We start from the raw sequence: 17,612 nt of genomic DNA on the forward strand, positions 1-17,612 counted from the left end.
GTGGCGATGCCGATGAATGTGGATGCAGAACTCGTAGATCGTTTTACAGTACTTTCCAGTGCACAAACTTTGCGTGTTTAACGGTTAGTATTGACTATGCCAAAGAGATGATAGCGTTAGATGCAGAATTCTTCAATGTAATTGGTGGGTGTGTGTGTGTGATCGGTTAAGAGTAGCCAATGAAGGAGTGCTGGAAAAAGAGTACTGGAAAGGGAAGAAGGACTGCCCCTGTTTTACTGGGACGCGGCCCTGGCAGTAGTTGGGAAAGACACGTGCTACATGCTGTCCTTCTTAATATGCTTGCCATGGAAATGGGACTACGGATTATCGAATCAGGTGTATGTCTGTTTTACTGTACCATGCTGTGATGTTCTTCTGTGCCCATGAGAACCTTAGTGCTTCTAATGTGTGACATTTATCAGTGGAGCTGATAATTTTTTTTTCTTCCCCCAATCTAACATGTAGTTTGCAGAAGCTCATGTAATAATGTAAGGAGAAGAAGCAAAGAGCAATCCCCAACAAATACCAACCAAAAAGGTGTTTCTTTACAAGTCGCTTTACAAAAAACACTTTTCACAACTACCAAAAAAATCCAGGTCTTTTCAGGGTGGATGGCATGGAAATGGGACTGTGCAGGAGTTGGGATTGGTCAATAAGATTTCCTGGGTGTGGTGTGTAACAATAGATTGTGCCAGAAAGTGTGTTTGCAAATGGGAGTGCACATGGCTATGGGTACGGTTGTGCCGTTTAGTAGGCAGACTATATGGCTTTTGGGTGACTCCTGGATACATTGGTTAAAAGTTTACGCCGAACGCTGTGCACTGGCTGCACACCTTGGGTTCCATAATGTTGATGTCCACTGGTACGGAATACTTGGGATGAAGTGGCTGCATGTTGGTGCTCTTTGTGCCAGTTTGGTGACGCTCGATCATCCAGACATAATTGTTCATTGTGGAGGGAACAGTTTAGGACATGTTAGCGGCACCTCACTGCAGTTTGCGATGAAGGAGACATTTAGGCAACACATGGCAATGTTCCCAAAGTCGCACATCATTTTTTCTCGCACTGCCCAGACACAGATGTGGCTGCCTCGTGTGGGCCACAAACAGAGAAAGCGCAGTTCAATGTGAACAAGGATGTTTGCACCTTTTTGTGAGACATTGGCATGTTCTCCTTCCACAATGAAAACAGTACGTTTCGTAATAGCAACATTTTTCGTTCAGATCTGACTGATGCTGACAATGAGCTATTTCTGCATAATATCCAAAATGCAGTGCAGCGCTTCCTGCAAGTTTAGCAAGTATTTCCCCTGCGAGTGTTCACCACTTCCAAACTTACAAACACAAACAGCACAAAAAGGCTCTTTTCAGAGACACCACTTCGTTTTGGGAATGCGTACAATGTTTTTGACGGAGTCGCGCTGCCCATTGTTCACCAACCTTTATGCAGCACTTATAGGCTGCGGGACCGCCTGTATGCTTTCATTGAAATTCCATTTTTAAACAATGCCAGGTGGCTATGAAAAGAGCCTTTTTGTCTCCCCCCTTCTGGTTGTGTTGCATTTTTCCTGTTCTTCTAAGACACGCCACAGAAGGAAAGGAATGGAAGGGAGGTTTGCCAAAGGGCAAAGGATGTTGGGTGGACGTTACTTGGGTGCGTATGGCCTGCAAGGCTGGTTTCGGGATGCGCTGGCCCACTGGAGTGTCTCTAGTGGTGGCAGGAGCAGATGTGGAGGATGCTGCAGAGGAAATTAACCTACTGCCTTGTTCGAAAGGGACAACCCTCTGAACAGCTGCCTTGTGGTTTGATTTCAGGTGCTGCCGCATGGATGTGGTGCCGTAGCTGTACAAGCCAGGTTTTCCGCGACTGAGTACACTCTGTGCATTTCACCTGGTTAGCACAAGGTTTGGGCACATCTCCTACAGTGGTAAATAGTTTCCACACCCACGACTCACGCTGGCTGCAGGAAATGGGGAATCGCTCTAGTTTATCCTCGTTTCCTTCTTGATCTCCATCTACATTATCACGCTGGTTCCCTTGTTCAGGCCCTTCAGAAGGAGGTGGTGGTGGTGGTGGTGAGGGTGTGGGTGCTGCTGAGTCAGAGGTAGTAGCAGCAGCCCTGGTGGCCATTACTTGGGAAGGTAGTTTCGAGACACAGAATTGGTCACAAAGCAATTTCTGCACGAGCCAATGTGCACCGCTGCTCTGTTCTGGAAAGCTAAACAGGTATTGCAGCGCAGCTGTGGGGTGTGGCCTTTTATAGGACTGTTGTGGAGCATGTGCAACCGGAAAGTGGCCTTAAATCTTTCCCAAAGATAAGTATAAGCAGAAGGGGGAGTGTAGGACCTCTGTAGGGATGCACTTTCACAGTAACACTGCATACATTGCAGAAAATAGTACTTTTTCGATGTGCACGGGCCCAGATTGTGTCCGCCAAATAAGGGCCCACGCGCAGCGTGGTTCCATTCCCATTGTGACATTGCGATTCTTCTCCATTGGGACGGCTGTCCGAGGGACGCATATTGGCAGGAATATTTTCTGCCCATGTGCATAGGTGTCCTATGGACACCCTTGGGATCCCCGGACTACTTAAAAGTATGGCACACATGCCATGAACATTTCTAAACAAGCTGGGTGTGTGAATGGTACAGTAGGTGGGATGTTCACGTGCAAAGGTTGGATGTGGGTGAGCGATTCCACCTACTAAATGTACATCACACGTTTGTTCGCATATCTTGCCCAGGGGCAGTGTTACCAGGCATCAGAGGAAGAGATACGCATGTGCAAAGTTGTGCAACCAAAAAACATATGGTCCTACAACTACTTACAGGCGGTTCTGTGGATGCAGACATGTGGCCTGTAGTGGCATCCTACGGATGCCATTATGATTGCGCATAGGCCAGCCAGGTGCGACGGTCGTAGCACTCTTCCATTTTCCTCACTTGCGATCATCCCCACCAGTACTGTGCCCCTCAGAGTTGTAATGGGCTTGTTAAAACAAAGGAGAAGGCACATATAGATTCAGCAACAATTTACATATCAACCTTACATATCACACATTCATAGCCACTATTAGGAAAGGGAAGGGGGGCCAGAAATGGACACATATCCCGGGAATTTCGGCATTTCTACAAGTTGGTCATGTGGGGAGGAAGGGAATCAGGTCTCATCCAAATGTCTCTCATGACACAGAATTTGCGGGAATGCCGGGCTGGAAAGTGGGGAAGGGGGGCATGTGCAGGTGGGGAGTGGTATTTTATTATGTCCTTGTACGAAATCTTTCAAGGTGGCAAAATTTTTCAGCAATTCATTCATTTTGGTGTCCAGTCGGTCTAGTTTGCTATTTACAGCATCTCCTTCAGTTCCTGTGGCCGTATGTTGCTGTGGAAGAGGTGCTGCTTGTGGTGTACTCTTTTGGATTCCCGTATGTTCTGTTAAAGAAAAACAAATGTGTTTGGTATACATGAAGTAATATATTTTAAGTGTGTTACTTTTCACACTGCGTTCCCTACCTATGGGGTTACTATGGTCACTCATTTTGTCATGCGGGCAAATTATCTTCCAGCTATTCTAGGGTGCTTGCGATTGCAGTAGTTCTTTTACTTTTCACACTACGGTGCCTACCAATGGGTTATCGTCCTCACTCATTTCGTCACGCAGGAAATTCTCTTCCAGCCATTCTAGGGTGGTTGCCATTGCTGCGCACAAAAAGAAAACATCATGCTCTCCTATTGTACACTGTAGGACCCGTGCAATTATAAGGTAAACTTTTGTGTACTTACCACATTGCAGTGACGTTCTGCTCTCAGTACTTTGCGGGCCTAACTCTGCCTCTTTGTTCTTTGTTCCTATACAAAGCAGCTGTGCAGTGAGATTGTTTAAGGCAGACGTTACTTCTCTTGTTGGTGCATTCCATTATGCTGCATACCCTATGCCTTTGCACTGTTTGTTTCAAAAGTACAGAGTTTGTACACCTACTGCATTTTCCCTTCCAATTGACGTACTTGCTGCTGTTTGTATATGTTTCTTGTCTTTGCTGCATGGTACCACTATGTATGACCACCCCTCCCTTTCTCAGCAGGCTTGCCGCCACCCGATGTCCGCGAACAGACGTACTGTTATTTATTTATTACTAACCACTGTGGCTATTAGTATGGAGCCACCGGTTTCAGTATGTTGTACAGTACATCTATACAAACTAAGAGTATCCTGGTAAACACCTGTGAAATTCAGTGAAAAAACGTTGTTAAAGGGACGTTATGGTTAAGTTGCGCTACTACAACCCTATCACCTTTACAGAAAAAACTATGCTAAAGGAACGTTCTGGTTACAGTGCCCTACTAAAAACCTATGAAATTCACTGACAAAAAACTTTGTCAAAGAGATGTTATGGTTAAGTTGCACTAGTAAAAACCAATGAAATTCAATGGAAAAATGTTGTTACAGGGACGTTATGGTTACAGGTAAAACCGAAAACCCACAGAAATTTGCCATTTATGGGAAGCTATGCAACTATAACTCATGACACCACTGTGCACTGGTAAGAATAACACCCATGACATGAGCATGTGCAACCGGCAAGTGGCCCTAAATCTTTCCAAGAAATAAGTACATGCAGAAGGGAGAGTGTAGGACCTCTGTAAGGATGCACTTTCACAGTAACACTGAATACATTGCAGTAAATAGTACTTTTTTCATGTCCACGGCCCCGGATCGTGTCCGCCAAATAAGGGCCCACGCACAGCATGGTTCAGTTCCCATTGTGACATTGAGATTGTTCTCCATTGTGACGGCTGTCCGCGGGACGCATATTGGCAGGAATATTTTCTGCCCATGTGACATCACATGTCTGGCTCCCTCCTTTTTTGTTCACTGACATATCTAGGCTATGTGGTTTTCTTCACTGACAGTCAGCAACTAAACAGTTAAAAGGTACTCTATTTGTAGAGCTTACCCTTCTAATATGGTCTTACAGTGCTGCCCTTACGGTTCAGTCACATCATATGATACATATACATAGGGGAAGAAGCAAGCCTGAACCACAACAATTATTTCTGTGCATGAAGATAATCAGTTAGGATATGACCACTTTCTGGTAATACTGCTGCTTTTTTCTTACTTTACTTTTCCTGTGTATGCTCATATTTGTATGCGTTGTGGTCTCTTTATGTTTTGTGTGTAGTAGCACAATTATGTACTATGTGGGGCATTGTTAGCTACTTACTACATGTTTACAGTACGGAAAACTCTGAAACGAAAGCATTCATCATTTTACTATCCAACATGGCAAGACTTTGAATATTGCAGCTCTATGGTGCATGATGCAGACAATGCCTATGTTTCTATATGAGTAGGTTCATGTATTCGAAAGAACTGATGCAATGGTGTTTATAGCTATGCATTACTTAATTAACTATGTATGTCATGATAGTTCTCCCAATGAAATCTGATAGTTTTCTGCCAACATTATAATAACAATCCCCATAGAAGACGTTTCATGAAAACTAACTGCACATGTGATGTCATCAGTTATGTCATCAATGACATTTGTGATGTCATCTTTCATGTCATGGGTATTAGTCTTAGCAGTGCACAGTGGTGGCGCGAGTTATGGTTGCTTAGCTTACCATAACTGGCGAATTTCTGGGGTTTTTAGGTTTTACGTCCCTGTAACAAAGTTTTTCCATTGAATTTCATTGGTTTTTACTAGTGCAACTTAACTATAACGTCCTTTTAACAATGTTTTTTGTCTATATATATATATATTTATATATATATATATGTATACAGTAAGAGTTTTGTTAAGCATTATTCAGTTCAATAGTAAACTCTTAGATGATATACAGTAGTAGAGAAGCATTCAAGTTTAAGCAATTCAATTCTTATAACCAACATTTAAAGTAAACAAAACACAGAGACTGGGAAGAACTTTGAGGCAACATATACCTTAGAAAGTCCAGCCATATCTGGAATGAGAGTCTCAAAGTCAGTTGGGACAATGGGTGAACAGAACCCAACGGGCGGAAGAACAAAGAAAGGCAGACACTGTCAAAGTTGTCAAAATAACAGGTTTCTTCTGTGTTGCAGGTAGGTACAATGTTTAGTTAAAAGGTGGTTCAGGGAGGTCGGCCTGACCCACTAGAGGATTGTAGACCAAAGGACCAGTGTCCTTAGGCATCTGAGAACACAGTTTGGTTGTCCACCTCAATGTGTTTCAGACAGATCTGGAGGAGTCCAATTCAACACAGCAAGCACCCAGGTAAGTACCTAGGAGCAGGACAGGAGTTTTTCATGAAGAAAGAAGACATTGTCACTGGCGGCTCCCCAGGTGAAGTGACTGCAGCTCCTGTTCGGATTCTTGGCTTGGAGGCTGAAGAAGGAATTTTTGGCAGGAGCAGATGGTCAGCTTCTTGTGATGGGATGCCCAGCAGGAGATCTTCACAATACTTGCTCATTGGAACTCGACACAGAGTATTCTCCCAGGCCAAACTCAAGACTTCCTTATTCAGCCAGCCTGGAGAGGACCAATGCTCATAAACGCCAACTCTAGGATAGTGAGAGAGACGGGATCACCTGGATGGGGGAAACCCGGGTTGGGCTTGGGAAAATAGCCCAGGGGAGACAAAGTGTTAAACTGGGGAGGAGGGTGAAGTCCATGAAGCTTTTGTAGGCTGCTCCAAATCCACTCCCCTTCCTCACAATGAATCCCCCTTACCCAAAGGTAAATCCAACAACCTCTCCATATCTGGCAAATCCCCTAGAAGCCCAAACCGTATTTCACTCAAAAACCACAACTTTTTTGTTCTGTTTCCTATCTGAACACTCCCAGGCATTCTTCTTCTCATCCCGCTAATTATGGTTTTTCACACTCACAGTGTAGTTGGACCAAACACTATCGTTCCCACAAAACTCCCTGTTTATTTTCTGACAATAATCCTGGTTATTCAGGCTTGTTTCACAAACCCTACAAATCTTGCCCCTCTGAATTTACCAAACCCCCTTGTACGAAGGCTATAATTTCTTATAACACCTTTTCCCCTTCATATCCCGTAGATTACTAAAGAACTCTACTACCTTCCCTTTCCAACTAGAACACTTCCTTGCAATGTGACAGACAACGGAGACATGTTAAACCTGGTTACCTGACATGTCCCAACCTAAGGGTCAGGCAAAGTCAGGCAATTGACTTAAATCACACACTCATGATGGCCCTTCCTTTTCCCCACAAGGATAAAAGGTGGAGCAAGAGAGCACAGTACGAGCAAGGCAGATTGCATGATGAGACAGCTATACAAACCCAGCAGTTCAAGAGGAAGAGAAAGGTGGCAAATATCGAGAGGATGACGAGGAGAGACACAACCGTGCCCTTTTTGACAAAGCTCTGCGAACCCTCTGCTGAAAGAAACATAAGACCAAAGACAATAGCCCAAGTGTACTGAAGCATATGTCAACGGGACACAGAGTGCATCTACGCCGATAGGCCGGAGCGAGGGAGAAAGAGGAAAGCCAAGTGGTTCATCACAGCCGGTGAGTCGAGGGGAGAGCCCATAAGAACCGGGCTGTGGTGAATGAGACACAAAGTGGCAAAGTGAGAAAGTAAAAAAAAACTGTCAAATAGAAAAGGGGAAACTGGCTGCAAAAAGGGGACCAGCACCACGTGTGTGCTACTCAGAGAAACTCTGGTTGACTGAGAGAAACTACAGAAACCAGAAGACCGTTGGAGAGACGACATGATAGTTCAAAGTGGTTATACAGGAGGTCAAGCAAAATCCCTGTACAGTTGAAAGCCTTTGACCTGTGAACCTTAAGCAAGGGAAGTGAATCCCATAAACCTTGAAAGAAAATATAAAGGTGAAGTTGGCAAGTGTGAGCCCTGAAGAGGGATGCTGATGAGAAGAGGGCAGAGTCTAAGGTCCCAAGAAGCAGTGTGTTGACAAGAGTGAACCTGGCCGAGGGAAATCCACAGGAACTGTTTTGAAAGACATTAAGATAAGTGAATGCTGGAAAAACCATAGTGAACCCAGTAAAGGGAGGCCGAAAGTAGAGAGGGGTTTGTGCCCAGAAGTGGGGGACCCAGGGGTGAGCCATTATCACCTCCATCAAGTGAACCCGGGAAAGGAAGGTTCACAGCAAACATATGTAAGGACATTGTACGAAAATGATAGAGGAAGAGTTTGATTTGTGGAATACGATTGTAAAGTGTCGGCGCCCGGAAGAGGGGGGCCCAGGGATGAAGCCATAACCCAACATGAACTGTGGAATAGAACTTTATGTTTGTTTGTTTGTTGGATATATCAGGTCTCGAAGGCAAGAGATTTTTTAATGCAAAGAGACTTTACTATTGAAGAACCTGATAGCTGAGACAGAAGTGTCAGCTTGTGCTGAGAAAGCTCGAGGGTATATCATGCTAGCTGCAAGTGGAACTGTTGACTCGTGCTGGGAAAGCTCGAGTGGGTGCTGTGCTCCCAGGTCCCACCTTACCACATGTTCAAAACGTGGGGAAAGGAGATCCACGCTACCACACCCTGACATATTATTTGTGAACACTTCTTACTTTTTCTTGAAAACCATCCCACACCCTTTTTGTATTAGTTGTAATGTTTGGCAATATGGTTCTTAGTATAAGTGCTTTTTATTTACCGCGACGCCACAAGGACGGTCTTATTTTTCATTTGATGGTCGACGCTTGCTCCCATCTTAGATTTAGGTTTAGATTAGGCGTTTTTCCTACCTGCATACAGTTTAATAAACACCCTTGAACTGTGATCACTTGTTTCTGCCTTTACTGTTACCACCATGAGTTCCTTACATAGGCTTCTCCCCATTTCTCAGTCCCTGACTTCCAAGGGGGGACGTCTCAGAGCAGGAAAGAGTCATTGTAGTGCCAACAGAATGCCCACGAAGTTCCAGCTGAAACCATGCTTCAGGAGATGATACACAGCAGAATCGTCCACGTCCCAGGGTATTCGGGGAATTGCAGCCCAGGACAGTTCCAACTCTTCGAGGGATGGCTCAAAATGCAGATTGTCTTCAGAATGGTTAGGCTCACCAGTCCAGGGGAGGAAGTTGTCCGGTCTGGATCTTTCCTGTTGATCAGAAGAGGAGGTTGGAGCAGCAGCGGTTACTCAGCAATCACTGGTGGTCACTGGAGGTGGCTGCAGACATCCTTCTTCCTCAGATTCTTCTTTCCATAGGTCAACTCTCTCATTCTGCTCCAGGACCCTCACCTTCATGCAGAACCCAGCCAATCAGCAGTCATGCCACATTCAAACTTTGGGTGGAGGCTGTCCCAAGGGGACAGCCAGCCTCCCACACAGAACTCGATTCAAGCAGACATACTGGAGGACAAAAACCTGCAGAGTGTTGGTGTACTCCTAGCTTCCTGTCCTCCCAGAAAAGCTGGCTCACTCACGCAGGCTTCCCAATAGGAGCCTGGCAAATGTAAAAGAGTGAGCTGTACCTCCCTGACCCAGGACAGCAGAAAAAGGCTCAAGAAAGGACATGTCATCAAGAGTTTGTGAAAAAAGAAGGCAGGCACCATTTCAGGTCAATGGTGACCCATGTGTCCTTTACCGCAGCTGCACAAGGTGGCTATTTCTGGCTTTTTCATCAATCTTCCAAAACTACAAATGAAATAATCGGGCAGAAAGACTTTGCAAACATGTCTATTAATCTTAAAGCTCCTTAGCAAACTGACTATTCATGAAGGTTACTGCTGGTTTGAGGTCACATACAGTAACTGACCATATTACTGAGCATGACAATAACAAAGTCAACATGATGTCTGCCTTGGATTTATTTAACATCAAGAACAGATTCTTTGATTGCATTTAGAAAGAAACAGAATGTTAAGCTAATAGCAATAATACAGACGATTAACATGAATGTGCAAGCACAGGAAATGAGGGCATTTCCTCAAAAGACAGTGGGAACTCATACAGTACTCACCTGCACAAACCAGTCTATGGTACAACAGTTCACCAGGGATGGAAACATACGGCATCGTGCTCGAAAAGCTTCACCAACAGGGCTCATACACAGGACAACGTGTAACTTCTGACGAACTCGATTAATGAAGAACTGGAACACCTAATACATTGACACATACATAAAAAATTGATGTAAAAGACAAAGTACAGACATTGCGTAGAGTGAAGAAAGTATGTGTTTGCATGGTATTTATTGCCAGAAAATGCTAGTTGCATTAGAAGTTTGAGTAACCAGAAAATACAGTTTCCAATATGAGATTCAATGAGGAACAATAATAACTGATGCTAAAAACAATCTTTTGTGGGTTATCACACCAATGAAATATGTAAGAGCATTATAAGCTAGAATGTGAGCCTACAAGTAAAGACAAATAAAAAACATAATTTTCAAAAGTGCAAGGGCAACATGTTTGTGGATTTATAAAAAAGCACACACTTCTGCTCCATGAGACAACTCTGCAGATTCAAAAAATACAACAGAACAATATGCAATGTTAAGGGTACTTAAAGTAAAAAGGACATAGAAATAATGGGGACTAGAAAATATTCAATGAGACAGATGGTGCAAAGAAATAGGTACAAATACATTTAATCAGAACAGAGAATTTTACTGAAAATGTGACATCCTTCCTATACACACCAATAGCAGATATTCATTTAGAGTATAGCGCAGTCAACAGAGACAAAGATGGTACAGCGTCCTCAGAACACCCCCATTTTGTTTATTTGCGAACATTTCAGGACACCGCAAGTGTTCTTAGAACACAGAACACCCCCATTTTCTTGATTTACAAACATATCCGGACTCCGCGAGTGTTCTTAGAACACATTCAACTTGACAACGAACAATACGGACAGTGTCCTCAGAAAACCCCCATTTTGTTTATTTTCAAACATTTCAGGACACCGCGAGAGTTCTTAGAACACATTCCACTTCACAACAAACAATACGGACAGCGTCCTCAAAACACCCCCATTTTGTTTATTTACGAACATTTCAGGACTCCGCGAGTGTTCTTAGAAAACATTCAACTTGACAACGAACAATACGGACAGCGTCCTCAGAACACCCCCATTTTGTTTATTTACAAACATTTCCGGACACCCCGAGTGTTCTTAGAACACATTCAACTTGACAACGAACAATACGGACAGTGTCCTCAGAACAGCCCCATTTTGTTTATTTACGAACATTTCAGGACACCGCGAGAGTTCTTAGAACACTTTCAACTTGACAACGAACAATACGGACAGCGTCTTCAGGACACCCCCTACGAACATTTCAGGACAATGCGAGAGTTCTTAGAACACTTTCAACTTGACAACGAACAATACGGACAGCGTCCTCAGGACACCCCCTACGAACATTTCAGGACAACGCTAGAGTTCTTAGAACACTTTCAACTTGACAACGAACAATACGGACATCGTCCTCAGGACACCCCCATTTTGTTTATTTACGAACATAATACGGACAGTGTCCTCAGGACACCCCCATTTTGTTTATTTAAGAACATTCCCAGACAGCGCGAGTGTTCTTAGAACAGTTTCAGCTTGCTTGCGAACAAAACTGGCACATATTGAGTCCTAAGAACACCCCCCATTCAGTTTATTTAGAACATTTCAGAACACCTGTGATGTCCGCAGACAAATTGAACACAACAAGAATGTCTACCACATAAAAAAAACACAACTTTCAACCTATCTCATACTCTCCCACCCTCCCCAAACACTCCTACACACTCTACTAAATACACATTTTTAACCAAGTTTCACCGCGCTGTCCGTGGACGTCCGTGAATCCAAGATGGCGGGCGCTACCGAAAATCTGACGCGTTTCACGCTCCACACCGTCCAATCAGTGAACATGTTGCCTGCAGACACCACGCAAACTGATTGGGCAATCAGGACACTGTCCGCAGAGCGAACAGGACCTACTTTTTGGTCAATTGTAAAAAAACTACTGGACGGATTTTCACCAAATCTGCAAAAGCCCGTTTTCGGGACCAAGCCTCTACTCCTGGTCCAAATTTGGTGAAAATCCATCCAGCGGTTTGGGCTGTAGGCGCAAGCAAAGTTTTTTCCCCATTCAGTCTAAAAAAAAGTTTTGGGACCCCCCTATAACTTTGCCCCCCCCCCGGACGAATCCTCACCAAACTTTGCAAAAGCATTCAGAGTCACAATTAGTCACAAAGCACAGAATAATGCTGCACCGGCATACCTATCAGCGCGCTTTAGCCAACACACAGCCTCCAGACCTTTAAGATCTGCACAAGCGCACACACTTATCATCCCCAGTTTCAAGCTTCAGACTGCCAGAGGCTCGAGCTTCCCAGTCCTTGCGGCGAAGCTCTGGAATTCCCTACCCAATGAACTTAGGAATGTCCCTTCCCTCCAATCCTTCAAAAGGAAAACAAAACACTGGCTCCATGAGCAAGACGCTATGGCGGCCAGTCCTATGTAACACTGGCTGCATGCTGCACCTTCCGGCTACCTTGTATATAATGCATCTGCATACTACCCCTGTAAATGTTGTACATAATTTATATATGTTTATGTATACATAAGTGTAACCTCTAACTACCTGTTGTAACGCTTTCTTGTAACCACCTTTCTAAACATGCGCCCTGATGCCGGTGGGCAGGCTGCGCAATACAAATAAACAAATACAAATACAGAGTGGCCCATATACTTTTTTTGCAATTTTTTTTTGCAAATTTTGGTGAGGATTCGTCCAGGGGGAGAGAAGTTATTAGGCCCCCCAAAAAGTGCTCTTCCTATGGAAACACCAACTTAACCATAACTACATGGCCACTAGCGTGGCCATGTAATATATATATATATATACATATATATATATATTGTTAGGCGGAAACCTGTGCAGTTCCCTCTGGGACCACTGCAAAAGATTTAGGACTACAGGTGTTTGGCAGTAAACCCACTTGGTAGCAGTCTGTACCACATAGATTCACTTGGTAGCTGTGGCTGAGCAGTCAGACTTCCCTCAAGAAGAGTTGGGCAGTATGTGGAGTATACAATATAGGGCAATTCTTCACAGTAAGACAAGCAAACACGCAACAAGGCTTCGGTGTAAAGATATAAAGGTATTTATTTATAACGACACATCTATAGAAAACACTCTGGCACTAATACGGCAAAACAACTTCAATCACAATACTATACGAAGAAAAAGATCAATCCCCCTAACAATAGTTCGACAAGTCTAGGTTTACCGGCATCACTTATTTGCAGACAGAGGTGTATGCTTTAACCTAGTTGGCACTCTAGTATTCGTTAGGTAGGGAGTGAAAAAATAAGGCAGGTTATGAAGTCAACTCGGTACCAATACTTTACGGACAAATGCAAGGCAAGTAAGGCAGGGTCTACTGCAGATCACAAAGTTCAGAGGCCAGGCCCACTCGGAGAGAGGCAAGGCGATATGTCCCAAAAGTGTCTCAGTGGGAATGTGCTTCGAGTCTTTATCGCAAAGTGTTATGGAAAGTTTGGAACCAGTTCAGAACCACACGTTAAAGAAAGCTTGGAGGCGACCCAATGGAAAGGCGAGGATTAAGACACCTCACTCGATCCGGCAGAAAGGGAAGCCAGGCGGACACGGTACCTTGTTTCTGGAGAGACAGCTCTGGCGGGGGCAGTTGTTCTTGGTGGTGGATGCACGTCGGGTCTTTGCCAAGAGTAGAGATGATCTCATCGTCGAAGAAAAGTGAAGTCCGGTGCACCACCAGGGAAGAGACCAGCCGCGGAGTGCTCCATCACAAGGCACCCCCTTTTGGTCGCGGTACAGGGGTAGTGGCTATCCGGTTGCCGAGGTCCTCTGCACGGGCAATTCGACCACTGCTTCCTGGAGCGAAGAAAAAGCAAAGGGGACTGGTTGTTCCCACCAGTCAGGGGAAGAGACTCTCCGGCAGGGAGATCTCCTCTGTCGTCGGGAAGTGGTGAGTCGGTTCCGCAGGGCTCCACCGGAGGTGTCGTCATGCAGGTCGGCTCAGCGTTACCCTCGTCGGATTCTTAGGTCCTGTGGCGACTTCTGAAGATCCAGTCCCAAAAGCCCTGCTTTTATGCAGAAAACCCCCATTCATTCAGCCTACCTGTCAATCAACACACGCTAAGTGGTGAGCGGGGAGGCTCACCACTTGGGCCAATCACACCAGAGTGCGACCGGAGTTGCCAAGGCAACTCGGTCCAGGGTGCCTAAACCCCCTCCCACACCCCTGTGGTAACACAGACAGAATAGCACCACTTTGGAGGGCCTCTGTACAGAAGCCCGCCAAAAGTGGAACAAAGGGCTCAACCTTTGGTTTAGGAGTCACAGAGACGAACACAGACAGCATTTTAAAAACCGAGTTCTGGCAGAAAATACCATCCGATAAACTTATTTAACATAAGTAGACTGGTGGTATGTTAGAGATTAACGAGGAAAAGTATCAATCTCCAACAATGGGAAGAATCCCATAGGGTTATGTTCGGGGTCGAACATAACAAGTAGTTTCCACTGCCACCAGCCAAAACTCGACGAGGGGGGACGGGACAGTGCCCCCTCGAGTAACAGACCTAGGAGTAATCGAATTACCTCTACTAGCACGTCCACAATAAGATGGTGTGTACTAGTTCTGTTAGTAAATTTAGGTCTAGTAAAGCCAATGGTGACTTTACATGCCCGGGGAGACGGTAGTCAGTCCCCGGGTATGGAGTCTATGGTGGAGGTCTGCTAGGACGCCCCAGTGTTACGGCACGTAGGGTGCGGTGTAACTCCCATAGAAAAACATATGAGACCCTATGGGGTAAAAGACCCCATAGCCCATAGAACACATGGACATTCAAAGGAATTACATACATTCATGTCCAAGAGTGGGAGAAAAAGAGCAGGATGGAAAAATACAAACTCCAGAAATCCAGCAAAGCTGCTGGGGGACTCACTAGGTTAGGAAATTCAGCCTAAACAGAGAATTCTCCCTAACACATATATATATATATATATATATATATTCAGTGAAAAAAACTTTGTTAAAGGGACGTTATGGTTCCAAGTAAAACCGAAAAACCCTTGAAATTCGCCAGTTATGGTAAGCTAAGCAACCATAACTCGCGCCACCACCGTGCACTGCTAAGACTAACACGCAGGACATCAAAGATGACATCACAAATGCCACTTGGTGCTGCACCTGCTTCAGCACCACCCCCACCCCCTCCACCACCACCACCTCCCCAAGGGTCTGAAGAGGGGAACAGGAGTGAGGATGCAGAGGAGGAAGAAGAGGATGATGAGAATGAGGTAGAGGAAAACCCTACTACCCGCACTAGGCGTGAGTCTTGGGTGTGGCGGTTATTTACCATTCATGGTAATGTTCCTAAGGCTCGTGCGAACCGTGTTACCTGCAATGAGTGCAAAATGATACTCAGTCGCGGGAAGCACGGTAAGTACAGCTTTGGGAGCACTACTATGAAGCGACACCTGAGGTCATTTCACTCTGGGGCTATTCGCAGGGTTGTACCTTGCGAAGAACGTAGCAGGTTCATTTCCTCTACTTCATCCTCTGTTTCTGATCCTGTCACCACAAGGACCACCTCTGTGGGACAGCATCTTCCTCAAGCTGCCTCACAGGCCATACAGAATGCTGATGACCCTTACCTTTTGAGGGTCACAGTTGTATGTATGTACTGTGACACAGTACTCTGCAGGGGGGAGCGACTTCGGATTGCTTTTGAGACTATCTTCTCAGAGCAAGAGAAGACCTGCTCATTACCCAAATAAAACCCACTCTACATCTTCCTCTCTCAGCTCGCCCTTTCTTATCCCTGTGGTTGGTGTCCCCCCCTTTACCCTCCTTTACCCTCCTCTCCTAGTGTGTCGTGTCTGAAAAACCAAAAAAAATACAAAATTACAAAAATCAAAAAAAATAAGGCTCTTTTCAGAGCCGCCTTTCCCAGTTAAAAAATAGAAGTGAAAATAAATGAAGCAGGGCTCTTTGTATTTTTTCGAAGTCTGCGGACAGTTCGCGAACATTAAAAGAATTGGGTTGCTAATCCATCACAAACATTGTAATTTTCTCTGGAAAGAAGTGGTGGCTCTGAAAAGAGCCTTTGGGTGGTGTTTGTAAGTCAAAAATTGTAAATGCTTAACATCTACTTCAAAATCGTTGTTTTAATTCCAAAAAAGGCCGCAATGCATTTTGTACATTTCTCAGAAAAATCTGATTGCCAGCATAAATAAGATGGACTCCATCTCTGCGAAAAATGTATGTACTACAAAACATAATATTTTCATTGTGAAAAGAAGACATGCCAAAATCTCTTAGAAAGGCACAAACAGCCTTATTAACATTGCGCCTTGCTTTTTCCATTTGTGGACCAAATGAAGAAGAACGAAGCCACATTTGTCTCTGCGCAATCCGTGAAAATATCACTTGAGAATTAGGAAACATGTCCATAACCTTCCTAAGTCCTTCTTTCATAGCAAATTGCAAAAAAATTCCAGTCACATGTCCTAAACTGTTCCCTCCACAATGAATTACAATTATGTCTGGATGTTGCTCTGTCTCCAAAGTAGCACAGAGAGGTAGCAAGTCCAACCACTTCATTCCACGTACTCCATGCCAGTGTACTTCCACATGTGGGAATCGAAGATCTACAGCTACTCCACAGCTTTCTGCATGCACCTTCAACCAATGTATCCACGAATCTCCTAAAATCCAAACAATCTGTTTTCTGAAACACACAGCCATAGCTATCTTTTGTTCTCTCAGCAAAAAGAGTATCTGAGAAAATCTCTCCTGGCACAACACACCCACCAAACTTTCCTGACCAATCCCTTTCAGTGCTTATTCTCATTTGCATGACTTCTGAACCCAAAAATCCCCGGATGTAACTCGCGATGTCCGCGAACTACCGCCATGTCCGCGGACATATCGTAACATGAACAGCCCTTCTACCATTTCCACTACACTCTCTCTGCCATTCCCTCATTGGTTGTACCTCAAAAATCACATGACCATGCACCAATCACATTCAAGACCTCTACATCTAACTGCATCATCATAGATCAGCACTGTAAATGTACTCTGAATCTCTCTGAGTACAAGTGTCATATCATTGGCAAGCAGCATCTACCAGAAATACTGTACAAGTCTTCAAGATTTCTACTTGTAGCTCCATGCATATCCATATGCATGAACACAAACTTCAGGTATGCATATTTTCTGTATAGTAGATGAACACATTTTCAAACAGACTTTTACCTTGTAAAATCTGTAAAATGAATTTACTGTACTTTTTTCAATTTCCTAAAATCAACGATCACTTATAAACCTTTATACTATTTACTTTCTTTATACACACACAGTCAAATCATGTTAAACTAAAAATTGTTAAATGAAATATATAGACTACATATATTCAAACAGAATTGCATGCAAACACAATCTATGTTTAAACCTTTATAAAAATACTTATACAATTTCATATTTTTTGTTTTTATTTATTTATTTATTTACTTAATTACTTTAAATTAGACATGACATTGAGGCGCTATTACCTAGAACAGTTTACTTACAGAAATAGTGGTATTCACTAATATATTATAAATTTCCCAAGACATAGTAAAGATAT

The 17,612-nt window shown here is 44.1% G+C and overlaps 1 protein-coding gene across 1 annotated transcript in view; it reads right to left on the reverse strand.

The window, feature by feature from the left end:
• DNAH6 (dynein axonemal heavy chain 6) overlaps positions 1-17,612 on the reverse strand; it is a 3,423,448-nt gene that overhangs the window by 807,568 nt on the left and 2,598,268 nt on the right. The window contains exon 48 of the mRNA XM_069626424.1: positions 9,949-10,089. Coding sequence (XP_069482525.1) covers positions 9,949-10,089 — 141 coding nt within the window. The remainder of the gene's footprint in view (positions 1-9,948; positions 10,090-17,612) is intronic.

The sequence above is a fragment of the Ambystoma mexicanum genome, chromosome 6p (assembly GCF_040938575.1).
Source record: "Ambystoma mexicanum isolate Mex_15411 chromosome 6p, UKY_AmexF1_1, whole genome shotgun sequence".
Classification (NCBI taxonomy): domain Eukaryota; kingdom Metazoa; phylum Chordata; class Amphibia; order Caudata; family Ambystomatidae; genus Ambystoma; species Ambystoma mexicanum.